Consider the following 16538-nt stretch of genomic DNA (forward strand, 5'->3'; position numbering starts at 1 on the left):
TCACCTGAATACCACTTTGACCTTACCCAATTAACCCCTGACCTTACTACTCCACTGAGCCTCAACTATTGCCCAACTACCTGACTACTCCTGACAGAAATACCAAACTGAACACAACCCAGTTACTCCCCTTACGTCCAACAAAACAATCCAGCCATCCCCATAACCTGACTATCCTCACAATCTGACATGACCAGCCCTCGAACTTAAGTACCCACTACCCACCCTGCTCCTTCTCATTCACCCACCCAGCCTAACTACTTGCCCATCCACTCCTTACTCAGTTACCTACTCACTCATCTCACCCATTTACACATCTATAAGTAATGACAAACTCCAACAAAAGAGAATTTAAAGATTGACCCTTTGATATTCAATGGAATTACCATTGTAGAATCTCCCACTGTCACCATCCTGGGGGTTACCACTGACCAGAAACTGAATTAGATTAGCCAAATAAATTCTACATCTACAAAAGCAAAGAATCCTGCAGCAAGTAACTCACTTCCTGACTCTCCAGAGCCTGTCCACTGAGTACAAAGCACAAGTCCATTAGTGCAATACCATCCACTTGCCTGCATAGGTGCAGTTCCAACAACACAGTGGAAGCTCAAAACTGTTCAGAAAGAGCAACCCACCAGGTTGGCACCCAATTCATTATCTTCACCCCACAAATGCACAGGGGCAGCAGTGTGTACCATCTACAAATTGCACTGCAGTAACGCAGCAGGATCCAGCAAAAGCACCTTCCTAATCTACAACTTCGACGACCTAGAAAGACAAAGACAGCAAATACTTGGGAACATCACTACTTACATGCTCCCTTCTAAGTCAGAAACCATCCTGACTTGGAACTATATCACTACAGGCGGTTCTCCTATAATGTGATAGTTGTGTTTATGTGTGACCTCATGCTATAGAAAATCGCCATAGAAAATCACATTATAGGGAATTGCTATACCCATACAGCAGAAAGCTCATGTTATCCAAACAGCATACACTATTGATCAATTGCGTTATAGCCACATTGTGTTAATGAAACACACATTATAGTAGAACTACCAGTATATCTGTATAATCAATGCAGGGGACTTTTCATTTTGGTTATGTAAACTAAAGAAACCTGCTTAAAGAAATTTGTATGCTTAAATGTTCATAATTGCACATTACTTTAGTTTTATGCTTTATTTTTCTTTTAATGATTGGCTATAACTACGTGATGAATTGTGGTCGTTTGTTTTAGTTGTATCATAACCACAAAGTACAAATAACATTGTCAAAGAATAGTTTGTAGACATTAATGAGTTATTTTGTTTCCCACCAAGATGATCTGGTGAACAGGTTGGGAACAGACATGGGGAAACACCATTCCTGCATTGAGATAGGTACAGTGAGGAACCAGAAGGCAACAGTTACTTTGGGCATAATGCACAAGGATGACACTAGAGGCAGGCAGCCAGTGGTGACAACTATCACTGAATGACCAAGAAGGTTGAGGACTAGTAGGAAGCTAGAGTTAGGTGGAACATTTGTGATTTTAACATGTGCAGTCACACTCTTGTGGGGAAGGAGAAGGTGGATTGGAGATACTTGAATAAGGAGTTGCCAGAGGGGATAGTTGCAAGGTAATCTTCTGGTTCCAGTCTTTGGGAACAAAGCAAGTTTGGAAATTGGGAATGCTGAAAAATATTCAGGCTGGGTTTCCTCAGCAGGAGGAGGATGATAAAGGCTTTTAAAAGCTGTTTTAAGAAGCTGAGCTCCTTAAATACAGATAAGAGGAATAGTTTGATAATGTCATCAAGCATGAGCTTGAAGAAATCAAGTTGACTGCTCCAGAGTAAGTACACCGAGCAACAAAGCAATACTAGGCTGTGTAGGTAAGATGAGGACAATGGAGGAAAACAGGAAGGTAAGAGCATCGTTAGATGAGGGCATTTGGTAAAGCTTACAGTTTAGGAGAGTAGGGACAATTAGAGTAAGCAGAAATAGATATTTTCAATGACTTCTATGTAGTAATACCAGGCAACATTTATGGAAGACACTACACTGAACATCTTGGCTATTTTTCACAGAAAATTATTTATCATTCCGAGTAGCCTGTTCACTATCATTCTCTAAATTGTCTCCTGAGGTGCCGCCCTCCTTTTTGGATTCAGAAGCAGACTCAGAGTAGGCTCCCATATCCAACACTTGCAAGAACTTCAGCTTCTGAAATGCAATTTCTTTTACTCTACCAGTTGTAAGTCTGTTGTCTCTGTGAAATGAAAAGATTGCAGTGAATGTAATATAAAAATAAATTTGCATTTATTCAGCATCTTTCATGACCACTCAAAGCATATCACAGCTAACGAAGTATTTTAATGTGAGGAAGGATCACCGGATCCGAAACGTTAACTCTGTTTTCTCCTTCACAGATGCTGCCAGACCTGCTGAGCTTTTCTAGCAACTTTGTTTTTGTTCCTGATTTACAGCATCCGCAGTTCTTTTGGTTTTTGTTAAGTATTTTAATGTGTTCATCATATTGTAGGAAGCCACATCAGCCAAGTCCCACTAACAGCAATGAAATAAATAATTGGATCATCTGTTTTGCACTCACTTCCTCTATTCTTCTTCAATAAGAACTTTACACCAGCTTGAGAAGACAGGTAGGGCTGCAGTTTAACATCTTACATAAAATGACACCTTTGACAGTGTAGCACTCCCAATGCTTTACACTGAAGTTTCAACCCATATTATGTGCTCAGGTGTCTCAAACAAGGCTTGAATCTGGTGTCAGCATGCCTCCAAAGAAGGTGTTTTGCCTCTCTTCTGTAGCATAAGAAATTGGACATGAATATCATGGTATAGATGGGTTCAACATATTTATTACAACTAGCTATTATGCATAAATGCAACACTTTCTTTTCTCTTTCTACGTAGCTGCTGCCTAAATTGATGAGGTTTTACCAACTTTTTTTACTTTAAATTTGAATTGGGCTGTGCATCTGCTGTTCCTTCTTGATACCTGTAGTGATTGTAAAAAGGTCAGCCAAGTGGAGCTCATAGAATATGAGTTCCCTGATTGGGGCTGTTAATCAAGGAGCGCTTGCTGACAAGAGTGTCAGAGGTTCTGTTCAGTCTGAGAGCTGGCTCTGAGGAAGCTGGATCAGTGTCAGATGTCCACATGTAAATAAAGAGTGACTTGGTGATGGGACACTAGCCTCTGTGGAGTTATTTCAATGGTGACAAGAGAAAAGCACAATCCTGAAGAAATTCATGCACAACAGTCGCCTTTGAATTGGGGTATGGATTTCTGGAATCATGCTATTATTTTGGAAGCTTGGCTCCTTCAATACTGCTGTCAAAGGCTGGAGCCAGAATGTGGAGAGAATGCATAATTTATTCCAGACAAATGACATTGGGGCAGATGAAAAGAAACGAACAATTCTCCTGACAGTTTGTGAACCCGTAGCTTTATTGGTTATAATCATAGAGATGTATAGCACAGAAACAGAGCCTTTAGTCCAACTCATCCATGCCAACCAGATATCCTAAATAAATCTAGTCCCATTTGCCAGCATTTGGCTCATATCCTTCTAAACCCTTCCTATTCATTTACCCATCCAGATGCCTTTTAAATGCTATAATTCCTCTGATAGCTCATTCTATATATGTACCACCCTCTGCATGAAAAAGTTGCCCCTTAGGCCTCTTTTAAATCTTTCCCCTCTCACCTTAAACCTATGCTGTCTAGTTTTGGACACTTTCACCCCGGGGAAAAGACCTTGGCTATTCACCCTATCCATGCTCCTCATGATATTATAAACTTTTATAAGGTCACCCCTCAGCCTCTGATGGTCCAGGGAAAATAGCCCCAGCCTTTTCAGCCTCTCCCTATAGCTCAAACCCTCCAACCCTGGCAACATGCATGTAAATCTTTTCTGAACCTTTTCAAGTTTCACAACATTTTTCCTACAGCAGGGAGACCAGAATTGAATGCGGTATTTCAATTGTGGTCTAACCAAAATCTTACACAGTTGCAGCATGATTTCCAAACTCTTATACTCAATGCACTGACCAATAAAGGCAAGCACACCAAGCGTTTTCTTCACTACCCTGTCTACCTGTGACTCCACTTTCAAGGAACCATGAATCTGCACCCCAAGGTCTCATTGTTCAGCAAAACTCCCCAGGAACTTAGCATTAAGTGTATGAATCCTGCCCTGATTCACCTTACCAAAGTACAGCACCTCACAAATATATCTAGATTAAACTACATCTGCCACTTCTTGGCCCACTTGTCCATCTGATCAAGGTCCCGTTGTACTCTGAGGTAACCTTCTTTGCTGTCCACTCCACCTCCAATTTTGGTGTCATCTGGAAACTTACTAACCATACCTTCTATACTAACATTTATATAAATGACAGAAAACAGTGGACCCAGCACAAATCCTTGCAGCATACCAATGGTCACAGGCCTCCAGTCTGACAAGCAACCCTCCACCAACACCCTCTTTCTCCTATCTATTAGGCTGTTAGGTGATGGTTATTAGGAGCCTAACTTTTCCTGAGGCACCAGACACTAAAGCCTTTCAAGAACTGATGGATTTAGTGAAGGAATACTATGATCCCAGGCCTCCTGTAATTCTGAGACATTTTCAGTTTTTCTCAGTAATTTGAGGACCAGGGGAATCCGTATCGGGATTTTTGACTAGGCTAAGGTGAGGGGCAGAGGCATATGACTTTAGTTTACCCTTTAATGAGATGTTGAAAGACTGTTTGGTATGTGGGATTAATGATACAATCGTGCAAAAGCATCCACTAGCTGAAGCCCAACTGGACTTCAAACATGCACTACAACTGGCTTTATCATGGGGAAATGCTGCAAACGGAACATATAAGTTGCAGGGTATTCCGATGGAAGCGAACACCCTCACCAGTCCGAATGAGTTTGCGGAACATCACTTGAGTGAAGGCAAATGCATTGTGTCACTCAGGACATTTCCTAAACTGAGAGACACTAGGTCAGCCGACAGCAAAACCCCAAAACAAAGCCAAGCCTCAACCAAACAGTTAAAATTTTCTCCAGGATCTGGGCTGGCAAGCCATTGTAGCTCTGCGGGTATGTGGACTTGAGACAACAAAAGAGTCCCACTAGACCTAAAACGAGTAAGAGAATTCATAGGCTGGTATCCAGGAGAGTGCACACCCTGGAAAACCCCAACTACATCTGGTTTGGAATAGTTAAATTGCTTAGCAACATCCAAATCAGAACCAATCAAAATAAACATCTGGTTAAATGGTAACCCAGTTTGAATGGAGGTCGATACCGGTGCAACCGTTTCAGTGATCGCAGAACCAGTCTTTCGCAAAATTCAGTCTGGATTCCAACCCTTATGTTTGCACAAGGCCTCTGCTAGACTGAGAACCTATTCTGAGGAATCTTTACAGATTAAGGATACAACTTCGGCTCTGGTTTCTTATGAGAAACAGCTGGTTCAGTTACCACTGATTGTAGTAAAAGGCTAGCGGCCGGGTTTGTTAGGGGGAAATTGGTTGGGAACTGCTTACCTGGATTGGCTCAACACTTCTGGATTAGAAATGAAGTCCTAATTAAATACCTGGAAGATTTTAGGAAGGTCTAGGAACTATCAAAGGAGCCAAGGACACTTTGGATTTGACCAGGAAGCAATTCTACGATTCTGCAAGGCCTGCCCAGTGTCATTTACCTTATTTTCTTCCCAAGATATTGAGGATTGACCCAGGGTCAAATGATTTCATATCACAGTGCACCGAGCTGTCAGAAGGCACAATTATAGAAAGCAAAATGTTACATATTCATGAACATATTTTCTTTGTTGAAGTGAGCAATGCAAAGGGATCTTTCTTTCTTTGATAATAAGCGCCCAGAATGGTGTTCATAATTAACTTACCTAAGAAAAATCCCTTTGATATTTGGTGTGGATTCAAACGCATTCTCTGAGATGACAGAAATCTGATTATTCTGGAGGTAAATATATTCAAGAGACTCTGGCAGATCAGTAGGGACGTAGGAAAGTTGATTGCCTGACAGATCCAAAAGCTGAAAACAGAAAACAACAAATTAAAACTAAAATACTTGTCCAATTATGCATAAAGGAGCTGCATAGTTTCTATAACACATACTATAGCACAAATGATTTTAATGCCTCAAGTCAATATCGTAACCTCATAGTCAATTTTTCATTTAGCTGAATAAATTGAAATTTATAGCTGTAAGTGGCTCGAGACGCATCATGAAATATGGTTTGAAGAATGTAACTTCCCGTGGTGTGATCATCCCATCCAACAATTTCTTCTTGCTCCTAAAACTCATTCTGTTGCTGTTCAAACCAGTTCACGCAATAATTCCAGGAACTTCCACAGTATTCTAATGGTCTATTCGCAAGTGGGTGAAACACTGCCACCTGAAATCATTCTGTCCCCCAGTTTTTTAATTTTCAGTCATGTTAGCTGATATCATATCAGTGATGAAAAATACAGAAATTCTCATGACTTTTCAGCATTTAAGACAACGGCCTAGAAATGTGATTTCTTTTGGATGCCAAATGGCAGCTAAGTCTCTAATTTTCTGAGCAGGAATTTAAGTGATTTTTGATGAACATTTCTGAACTGTTACAATAGCAGATTCATAAAAGAGCAGGTAACCAATTAACTGACTAGTTAACAAATGCTTCGTTGTCAGTACTTTTCATGAACAACAGCAATAGTACTATATTGTATTTTTTTTTTGTCCATTATAAGTTAGTACTACCGAAGTTATGGTAGCATCGTGATTATATCACTGGGCTGGTAACCACAGGCCTGGACTAATGATGTGGAACATGAGTTCAAACGCTATGATGGCAAGTGGGAAACTTACATTCAATAAATGAAATAAATATGGAATAAAATCTGCATCAGTAATGATGACCATGAAACATTGTCCTACAATCTCAACTGGTTCACTAAAGTCTTTCGAGGAAAAACAGGCACAGGCAATTGGGAATGGTCAATAAATGCTCGCTTTGCCAACAAAGCCCACATCCTGTAAATGAATGAAAATATGAAAGTCGGCATTCCACAGATTTAATTTTACAACATTTCTTCAGAGGTACATTTTTACAATAATATTGTCCCTTTGCAATTGCCATTCGCTTTGTTTTAAAAATATATAAAAATTTAATACAAATGGTTTCCATAAATTTTCTCCATTCATTCACTGGAAGTGTTTACTGCCACTTCATGGACACCAGCAGGACTCCTCCTGACATACCAAACTGCAGTTGTACCATTTTTATTGTAAAGGTGTACCATGCCAAAAGTTGGAGATTTATGGACTTAAGTACAAAAGAACTGGAAGCAAGAATGGGCCATTCAGACCCTTGAGCCTGTTTTAACATTTAATAAAATCACAGATAATCCTTAATCTCAAATCTACTTTGCTGCCTGATTCCCATTTCCTTGGATTAGAACATAAAAATGTATCCTCCTCAGCCTATAATACATTCAATGACTGACAAGCCACAGTCCTTAGGGATGGAGAATTTCAAAGATTTTCAACCCTCTGAATGAAAAAGATTCCCGTCTTCGTCCAAAATGGTTGCCCCTTATCCTGAGACTATGTCCCCTAGTTCTAGACTCTCTAGTCAGTGGAAAAAAACCTCAATATTTATCCTGTGAGCCGTTAGGTTATCTTTTATTTCAATGAGCTCATTTAATTTTTCTACAAAATCTCTCTTCACAGGAAAACCCTCTCAACATAGGAATCAATCTTAAGAATTTTTGTGGCATTCCCTCTCAGGCAAATATACCAAGAATGGAAAACAAAGTTGTAATTAGTACTCCCAAGTGTGGTCTCAATAAAATCCTGTACAATTGTAGCAAGACTTCCATATTCTTTACATCAACCACCTCAGAGTAAACACTAACATTCCATGTCTTATGTTAATTGTATGCCTTACCTCTATGTTTATGTGTTTTTTGTAGAAGGACTTCCAAATCATTCTGAAAACTAACATTTGTTAATTGCTCAACATTTATAAAGTCTTCAATCTTTCCCTTCCTCTTCAGAAAGTGAATTTCCTCTCAGTTTGTGCAGTGCATTTTGTCTGTCACCTTATTTACCCACTCAAATTGCAGAGATCTCTTTGCAGATGCTGTACTAGATTTCTGGTGCATGTCAGCTGCCTAACATTGGGATGCTGTTGGAGCCTCCACTCACATTGGCATGGCACCTGCTCATATAGTATGCTGAGATATACTCTCCTAACTGGCTGCCTTGCAGTTAGCTCTCCAATTAGGGATAGTGGGCACCACAATCAGATTCACTATGACCAGCAGCCCCACTGAGAGATGTGGGCACTGCTGAAACAAACAGGTGATTGTATTGGCACCTCATGACATAGGTACACTTCTGCAATTTTGAGAATAAAACAGCCCACAGTTGTATGAAGTAGGAACCTTCCACAGGATTGGGTTTTGGCCGTAGTTACCGAATGCCTTCAGAAATTTCAAATATACCATCGCCACAGATTTCTGAATTTGTTTAATCACTTTATTAATATTAGATTCCAGCATTTTTGACTGATGTCAAGCTCACAAACTATGTACAGCCAATTTCTGTCTCCCACCTTTTTTTGAATAAAGCATATTACCTTTGGTCACTTCCAATCACCTGCAATTGTTGTAAATCTAAGAAATTTTACAAGGATAAAGTCAGTGATACCACTAACTGCAACTCATCTCTCTGAAATCCCTAGCATGTAGGCTGTCACATCTAGGGACTTTGTCAGCTTTCCATCCTTTTAATTTCTCCAGAACTGTTCTTAGCTACTATTAATTACTTTACTTTAAGTTCCTCACTCACAATTCCCAACCAGTTCAGATATTTATATTTTGTGTGTTTTCCAATGTGAGGTGAGATACAAATTGCAGAATATTCTCTTTCCCCAAATGATGTGGGCTATGGAGCGAAATTTGGGAGAATTGCGTGAGAAGTTGAGCAAGGCCACTCTTAATGTCAAGACTAACAAGTTGCTTTGTCCAGTTAAGTTCCAGATGTCGAGACAAAATTCTTGCTATGGAGTGGTGAAAGATCTCTAAAGGGGATTGCCACTCACTATCACTCATTATTACTTAATCTTGCCTCATTAATTTGCACTTTCCTATTCTACCAGTTGTGGGATAGAAACTAGACACTGAGAGTACCCGACACAAAAGTGAGAGTGGCTAACTCCAGCTCACTGCTTGTTTCTTTGGATCTTTGTCTTGGACACCTGGCGACAACATCTGAGGACACACTCCATGGTCAGTGGCTGCATGTACCCCACATCCATGGATGCTGGCATCTGAAATATGCCAGCCTCTCCACATCTATCTCCAACCCACTTACAGTACACTTGTCCACTCTCTTGCTACACTTGGCATCTACCATTGGAATTCTTTTGGAGGATACCATGCATGCAGGAACAGGCACCCAGCTCATAAACTGGACAAAGCTGCATCTCAGGGCTGGTTGCTTGCTCTCTTTGCACTTACTCATTTTACATTTACCCAGACGCTCACAGCATCCTTGCATTGTCTTTTCACACTTTGACACTTGAGCTACACTTTAAAGACTTTCAGTACTATTGTCTTGCCTTACAGTTTAGCATAGACACAAAGCCAGGCAGCTTTTCTTGCTGGTCAGCAGTGATCAGTTAATTTTTTTTTACTCATTTACGGAATGAGGGCATCGCTGATCAGGCAGCATTTATTGCCCATCCCAAATGCCCAGAGGGCAGTTAAGAGTCAACTACGTTGCTGTAGGTCTGGAGTCACATGTAGGCCAGACCAGGTAAGGATGGCAGTTTCCTTCCATAAAGGATGTTAGTGAGCCAGATGGGTTTTTCCAACAATTTATGGTCATCATTAGACTATGAATTCCAGATTTTTGTTGAATTTAAATTTTACCATCTGCTGTGGCGGGATTTGAAACCTGGTCCCTAGAACTTTAGCTGGTTCTCTGGATTAACAGTCCAGTAATAATACTACTAGGCCATCGCCTCCCCACTAATGGAGTGGACTTGTTGGTTTATAGCGCAGTTCTACATCAATCTCACATCTACAGCATGTCCCAGCAGTGGCAAACACAACAAATGTGCTGCAGGCCAACAGCTATGTCTGAAACTCCAAGGGGAATAGTCCTTTGTCAAGTCCAAGGAGACAGGCTTGGGTCAGGGGATCCTGACACAGTGAGTCAAGGGTAGCTACCAATATCAGTGCAGGGGCTTGGGCGCATTTAGTTGCCTGGTTGGAATGGTCAGGATCAGGAGTCCATGCCTCGGCTGTCCAGGGAATGGACCATGGTCAGCCTTGTGAGTTCAATGCAACCAGCTCATGGAGTTGTGGGAAGACAGTCAATCAGTCTGATCAATAATTGTAAGGGGTCATCTGGCTAACTCCCTCAAGGGTCTGGGCCATGATCAGTCTTGGAGCTCCATCCACTAAATGTCAAGGGGCATCATCAGGGCCACTTCTGCAGGAGGGAGGCTGGGATTGGACTCAGAATTCTGGGATGTAGAGTGGACAATAATACTGAAAGGCACAACTCATTATGTAAGGGAGGAGGTGATGCAGCACAGGTGGCAAAGGGATCATGTGAAGGGGAAGGTTTGTCAAAAGTATATGGTACATGGGGGGACAGTGCACTACCAGACCTGGGCTGGATGGTAATATAGACAGATGAAGACTGAGTTAGATGGGTCGGGTGGAGATTTAAGAACGTGCTTACGGTCTCAGCTTCACTTACCTGTCATGCCTTGGGAAATGAAACATTGAGTAGTGGTTGTGGCTGGACAGAGACTCATACACACAGATAATGGTAGCCATGATGTGGAGGTGCTGGTGTTGGACTGAGGTGGACAAAGTCAGAAGTCACACAATACCAGGTTATAGTCCGACAGGTTTATTTGAATTCACAAGTTTTCGGAGTTCTGCTCCTTTGTCAAGTGAAGACTTTACCTGACAAAGGAGCAGCACTCCAAAAGCTTGTGATTTCAAATAAACTTATTGAACTATAACCTGGTGTCGTTTAACTTCTGTCAGATAATGGTGAAAGTGAGCAGATATTCGCAAATGTGAAAACTTACTTACATTGATATGTCACCGTGTTATCTTTGTGCCCTTAGAAGTTCTTTTTTATTTCTTTCCCTCCAACAATGTCCCGGTGTGGTTTTGTATACAGGGAGGAGGGAGCCTAATGTACAGTGGAGCTTGTTTGCGTTGGGCCTCTGTTTGGGCAACTGACGGGAGCAGTTTTGTCCCGAAGGCCCAGATGTGCTAAGTGTGTTCTGCCTAGAGGCAAGTCCACTCTCCCCAGCTTGAACGCACAAAGGACTGAGGGTTGCAGGTACCTTCCTGCTACCTCTGGCCTGTTCTGAAGACAGATTTATGGAGTGGGGGATTGGAGAGAAAACCTGTATGTGGTTTCTCCTCTGGCTGGATGGCCAAACCACCCTGTCTCCTTGTGAGGAAGAGGCACCTAGAGTGAGATCAGGGCTCCTTCCCTTGTTCTCTTTTTGCCTTGCTATCAGTGGCTGGAGTGATGGAGTGCTTGTCTGTGTATATATCCAGCAGACCCGATGGGTGCTGGACCTGGGCGTCCATGGCAGCTGGCAATCTGTCCATGGAGACAGCTTAACCATGATAAAACTGATGCCACAGGAACATGGTAGGTAGTTACTGAGGTGCGTTTAAGATGATAGTGTGATAAATCTCATTAGGAAGAAATGCCTCCATGAAACCCAATGAAATGACACCACCAAAGTATGAGAAATTTCAGCCCAAAATCTCTGTTCATTGTCTCTGCTAATTCCTTCTTCCACTTATAATTTCTCCTGCCTCATCATCTGAGGATCCAAGTTTACTTTTGACATACTCTTTCTTTTTGAAGCAGGAACTTAGAATTTAGGGGAAGGAAGAGGCTATTTGGCCCTTCAAGCCTGGTCAGTCATTCACTATGATGATGGCTGATCTGCTTGTGGTCTCAGCTCCACTTTCCTGTCTACAGGCCATAATCTTTGACTTCTTTGTTTATCAAAAATGTACAAGTAACAGATTGCTCCGTCTTGCATGGTATTGAGGCTCTCAAGTGTGGTAGGAGCTGCGCTCATCAGGCAAATGGAGAGCACTCCATCACTCTCCTGACTTGTTGATGGTGGAAAGGTTTTGCGGAATCAGGTGGTGAAACAAAACAGAATAACTGCACTCATGGCCACTATTCATTTTGTGGCTCCCATGAAATTTCTGCTCAAAGGTAATGCTAGATTGTTGATGGTGGCAGATTCAATGGCAATAATGGTATTGAATCTCAAAGTGGTATAGTTAGACTCTCTAGTTGGAGGCTATCATTGTTTGACATTTGAGTGGCAGGAATATTCTTTGATATTGATCAGTTCAAGCCTGAATGTTACCTACGCACTGCAAGATCTGGACATGGATTTGATTATTTTCTGAGGAGTTGCAAATGGAACTGAATCCTCTGTAATTATCAGCAAACATTTCTACTTCTGGTCTTTTGAGGGAGGAAAGGTCATAGTTGGAGTGCTGAAGATTGTTGAACCAAGAATATTGTACTGATGAACTCCTGCAGTGATATCCTGGGCTGAAATGATTGAATAACCACTATTGCTCTTTGTACTAAGTCTGTCTTCAGCCACTGGAGAGTTTTCTCTCTGATTTTCACAGACTTCAATTTTGCAGAGCTCCACGATGCCACCCTCAGTCAAATGTTGTCTTGATGTCAAGGGAAGTAATGTTCACCTTACAACTGGAATCCTCAGTCAAATGTTGTCTTGATGTCAAGGGAAGTAATGTTCACCTTACAACTGGAATCCAGCTCATTTGTCCATGTTTGAAACAAGGCTGCAGTGATACCTAAAGTACCTGAAGTGAACTGAACATTGAGCATTGATTTTTGGCACATAAGTATCAGTTGATAGCACTGTTGATTACATCTTCTATTGTTTTGTTGATGAATGAGGACAGTCTTATAGGACTTCAACTGGCCAGACTGAAGTTGGTTTTTAGTGAGCAAGTCAGAGACAAGAATTTCCCACTTTATTGGGTAGATGGCAATAAGTTAATACGTTAATTGTACTGGAACACCTTGGCTAGAAAAGTGGTCAATCAAGAAACACAAGTCTTCAGCATTACAGCCAAAATAGGTCAGGGTCCATTGTGTTTACTGTATCCAGGATCTTAGTACAGTCCAGTACACTTTCTTGGTATTGAATTGCTTTGGCTGAAGACTGGCATCTGTAATAATTGGGACTTCTGGAAGTGGCCTGAGATTATTTTTCATATGCTTGTAGGAGATTTACATTCTGTTGACATACATCTGGTTAGTTTACCTTCATATTGTATTTTCGTCCTCATTATCAATTTCTTTGATCATCCTTTCCTTCACTGATATTTAAAACTCTTTCAGTCCCCCGGCTTACTAATCTTGGTAATATTATGAACCTTTCATTTTAATCAAACACTATTCTAACCTTAATTTAAATCTCAAACACTGAATGAACATGTTTCAGAAAATACTAGCTCCTAATCTCTCGTTCTGTGTTAGGTTTAACACTAAGTCTAACTTAGTTTCGCACTTAGTCTAGCCATGGACAAATCTCTTTTTTCTGTGGAGTTTTTATTTCACAATAAAAGGCAAATTCATTCAGAATTATGAAATACTTCTTGTAAGTGTTTACTATGCCCTATTAAGTTTGCTTGTTGGTTGGAGGCCCTACCAGTACAGTATTTAAGAAGAATTAGTTAATATTAGCAGCCCAGTGAAATGGATTGCATTTAGGTCTCTGTCGTTTCTATAGGAGACCAAGAAAATCCTGCTTCATGCTGAGTGAAGTTCTCAGAGTCCACGGACCAAAAAAAAATGTCTGTTTGCATTACTCCTGACCTCTCTTTGAAAGTATAATTTATAAACATGTGCATCAATTGAGCAAATTAATTTATTTTATAATGCTCCTTCTTAATGAATAGCCAGCCAATGTTCACTACATAGACTCACTCATGCAGAATGGCAACATAATCAGCAACATGAGCAAGCTTTAAAGAGGAGAAACTAATACAAAGGGTCACAAATAGAAAAATGCTATTCATTCAATGTCCACGATTTGTTCTGATGTTAATCTCTTACCTGTAGAGTAGTCAGTTGCTTCCATGCTCCTGGATATATTGAGTTCAATTTGAGTTTGTTATTACTCAAGAAGAGTTCCTTTAGCTTTGTCATTCCTGAAAGTGAGCCATCGGGAATTGAATTAATTTCATTTTCCTTCAGCCTCAATACATGCAAATTCTTTGGCAGACCACTGGGCACTACATTTAGATTATTTCCAGAGAAATCCAAAGATTCAAGCAGCCTTGTTTTCCGGAATGCATCTGGGTGGATTTTAGGGCTTGTTAGTTTATTGTAACTCAGATTAAGCTCTGTCAAAAAGTATGAGTGAGCAAAATCATTTCTGGAAATTTCTGAGATCTGATTATGGAGAAGCATTAATGTCTTCACCCGGCGTGGTAAGCCACTTGGAATTCTTTCCAGCATATTATTGTAGAGATGAAAGGTATGAAGTTTTTTAAGTCCCTTGAATGCAAGTGGATGAATTGCTTTTGCCTTTATCTTGTTGTTATGAAGCAAGAGGTATTCAAGGTTTTTTATCTGTGTCAGCCAGTTGGCAGGTATTGATTTAATAGCATTTTTTTCCAAATGTAAGAGGATAATATTCCGAGGTAACCCTCTTGGTATTTGTGTCAGATTGTTACTTGACAAGTCCAGGTATTCCAAGCTTGACAGTTTCCTAAATTCAAGAAGAGCAGATGTCATGTACAATTAGGGAATAACTTACAGTTTACTAAATATTCTAAAACTGCCTGATAGTTGGCGTTCTTCGAACACAATGATTTGAAGTTTTTAATTTACGTGTGAAATTGACAATTATTTAATTCTACATACTATTTTCCTTAGGTGAGTTTCAGCCATTCTTTACTTGCCTTGTGTAGGGGTGACCTGTACCTTGGTATGTAAGGTGACTTGTACCTGAACACACTAAGCAGCCCATGCCTACTTACAAGATGGCAGACAGAAACTAAGCAAAACTAAGCAGCCTGCTCACACAGTGAAATACAATGGTACCTTTGAACAGAACTGCTGGAAGGTCAGTAAAGGAATGAACGCTGTATGTTCCCACCCGAGACAGTTCTGATAAAAGGATACCTTAGGACAGATAAATGCCAATTCCAACTTTATTAATGAAAGAATGATTGTCCTAGTAAGTGAATAATGTTCAGTGCTAGATTAGGTTCTCAAGCAGCTGCAAGGATAACAGCTAAGATTATTTTGTAGTTAATATTTGCTTCTTTGAAGTTACCTGCAATATCAAATAGTTTCTAGCTAAAAATGCTCTAATCATAGACGTTGGTTTCAACACGTAACCAGGATATAATACAAGCCTTAAAAAAAGTTTAAACTTAGATGTAAAGATTAACTAGCCTTAGAAGACACCTTCGCTTATGCCCTGAGCAAGATAGATTGATCATAACCCATAAATTACAAAATGCTAAAGTAGAAGTAGTTGTATAATGTTACACTCATAATTAACTTTATAACAGAAGTTAACCTTATAGCAATTAGTTAAAACTAACTGACTTTTTACTTTTACATTATGTAGTTGGGACGGTGGAAAAATAAAAGGATTAATTGAATGTGATACAAGATAGCACCAAAACACAATGGGTGAATTTGAGCTGTCCTTACAGATAAATAAGCCTGAGAAAAACCTGAAGGAGTATAGCCGTTAAACTTTTGGAATGCGAATGGATAGGATGCATGGGAAGATCCCAAGACATAAAGATTATAATGTCTAGCTAATACCATAAGATCATGGGAACCTGGGGCTGTCCATGGAAGTGCCCATCACTGATTAAGAGATAGTAGGATTTTCTGAAGAAGGGTCCAGACCCGAAACGTCAGCTTTCCTGCTCCTCTGATGCTGCTTGGCCTGCTGTGTTCATCCAGCTCTACACCTTGTTATCCCATCACTGATTAGGTGTCCCACAGGATTGGGTGTTTGAATTAAGGGGAAGGATGATGACTACGTTTTATTTGATTACTGTAACACAAAATGTATAAAAATGCTGTATTTCTTTGTAAAAGCAGAGGGTGTGTCATTGATCTATCTTCCGAAGCTAGATTTGGGGGAATATCCTTTGGCCCTCTCCCTGCATAAACTGATTTCTGCTGAATAAACATCTTCCACTTGCCTGAATCCTGCCTGCCTCCTGAGTCTTTGTCCTGGGTCGGGAAAAACACTCCTATACCCTTGGTAGAAAGTATGCCTCAAGAAATGCAGGATTTGAGACTGGGAGTAAAGGTATCTTTCCAAAGTTGTACAGAATGCAAACAAGGATTGCCAGATTTATTGAGACAACAAGGTGCAGGGCTGGATGAACACAGCAGGCCAAGCAGCATCATAGGAGCAGAGACTCTGCTCCTA

The 16538-nt window shown here is 40.5% G+C and overlaps 1 protein-coding gene across 1 annotated transcript in view; it reads right to left on the reverse strand.

Annotated features, from left to right (window-relative positions):
• Window positions 1–270: 270 nt before the first annotated feature.
• Window positions 271–16538, reverse strand: part of podn (podocan) — a 59004-nt gene continuing 42736 nt past the window's right edge. Inside the window, exons 8-10 of the mRNA XM_048602156.1 lie at window positions 14186–14843; window positions 5913–6061; window positions 271–2254 (exon numbers count right to left, since the gene is read on the reverse strand). Of these exons, the coding sequence (XP_048458113.1) occupies window positions 2077–2254; window positions 5913–6061; window positions 14186–14843 (985 nt within the window). The 3' untranslated portion in view covers window positions 271–2076. The remainder of the gene's footprint in view (window positions 2255–5912; window positions 6062–14185; window positions 14844–16538) is intronic.

This window comes from Rhincodon typus, chromosome 10 (assembly GCF_021869965.1).
Source record: "Rhincodon typus isolate 14 chromosome 10, sRhiTyp1.1, whole genome shotgun sequence".
NCBI classification, from domain to species: Eukaryota; Metazoa; Chordata; class Chondrichthyes; order Orectolobiformes; family Rhincodontidae; genus Rhincodon; species Rhincodon typus.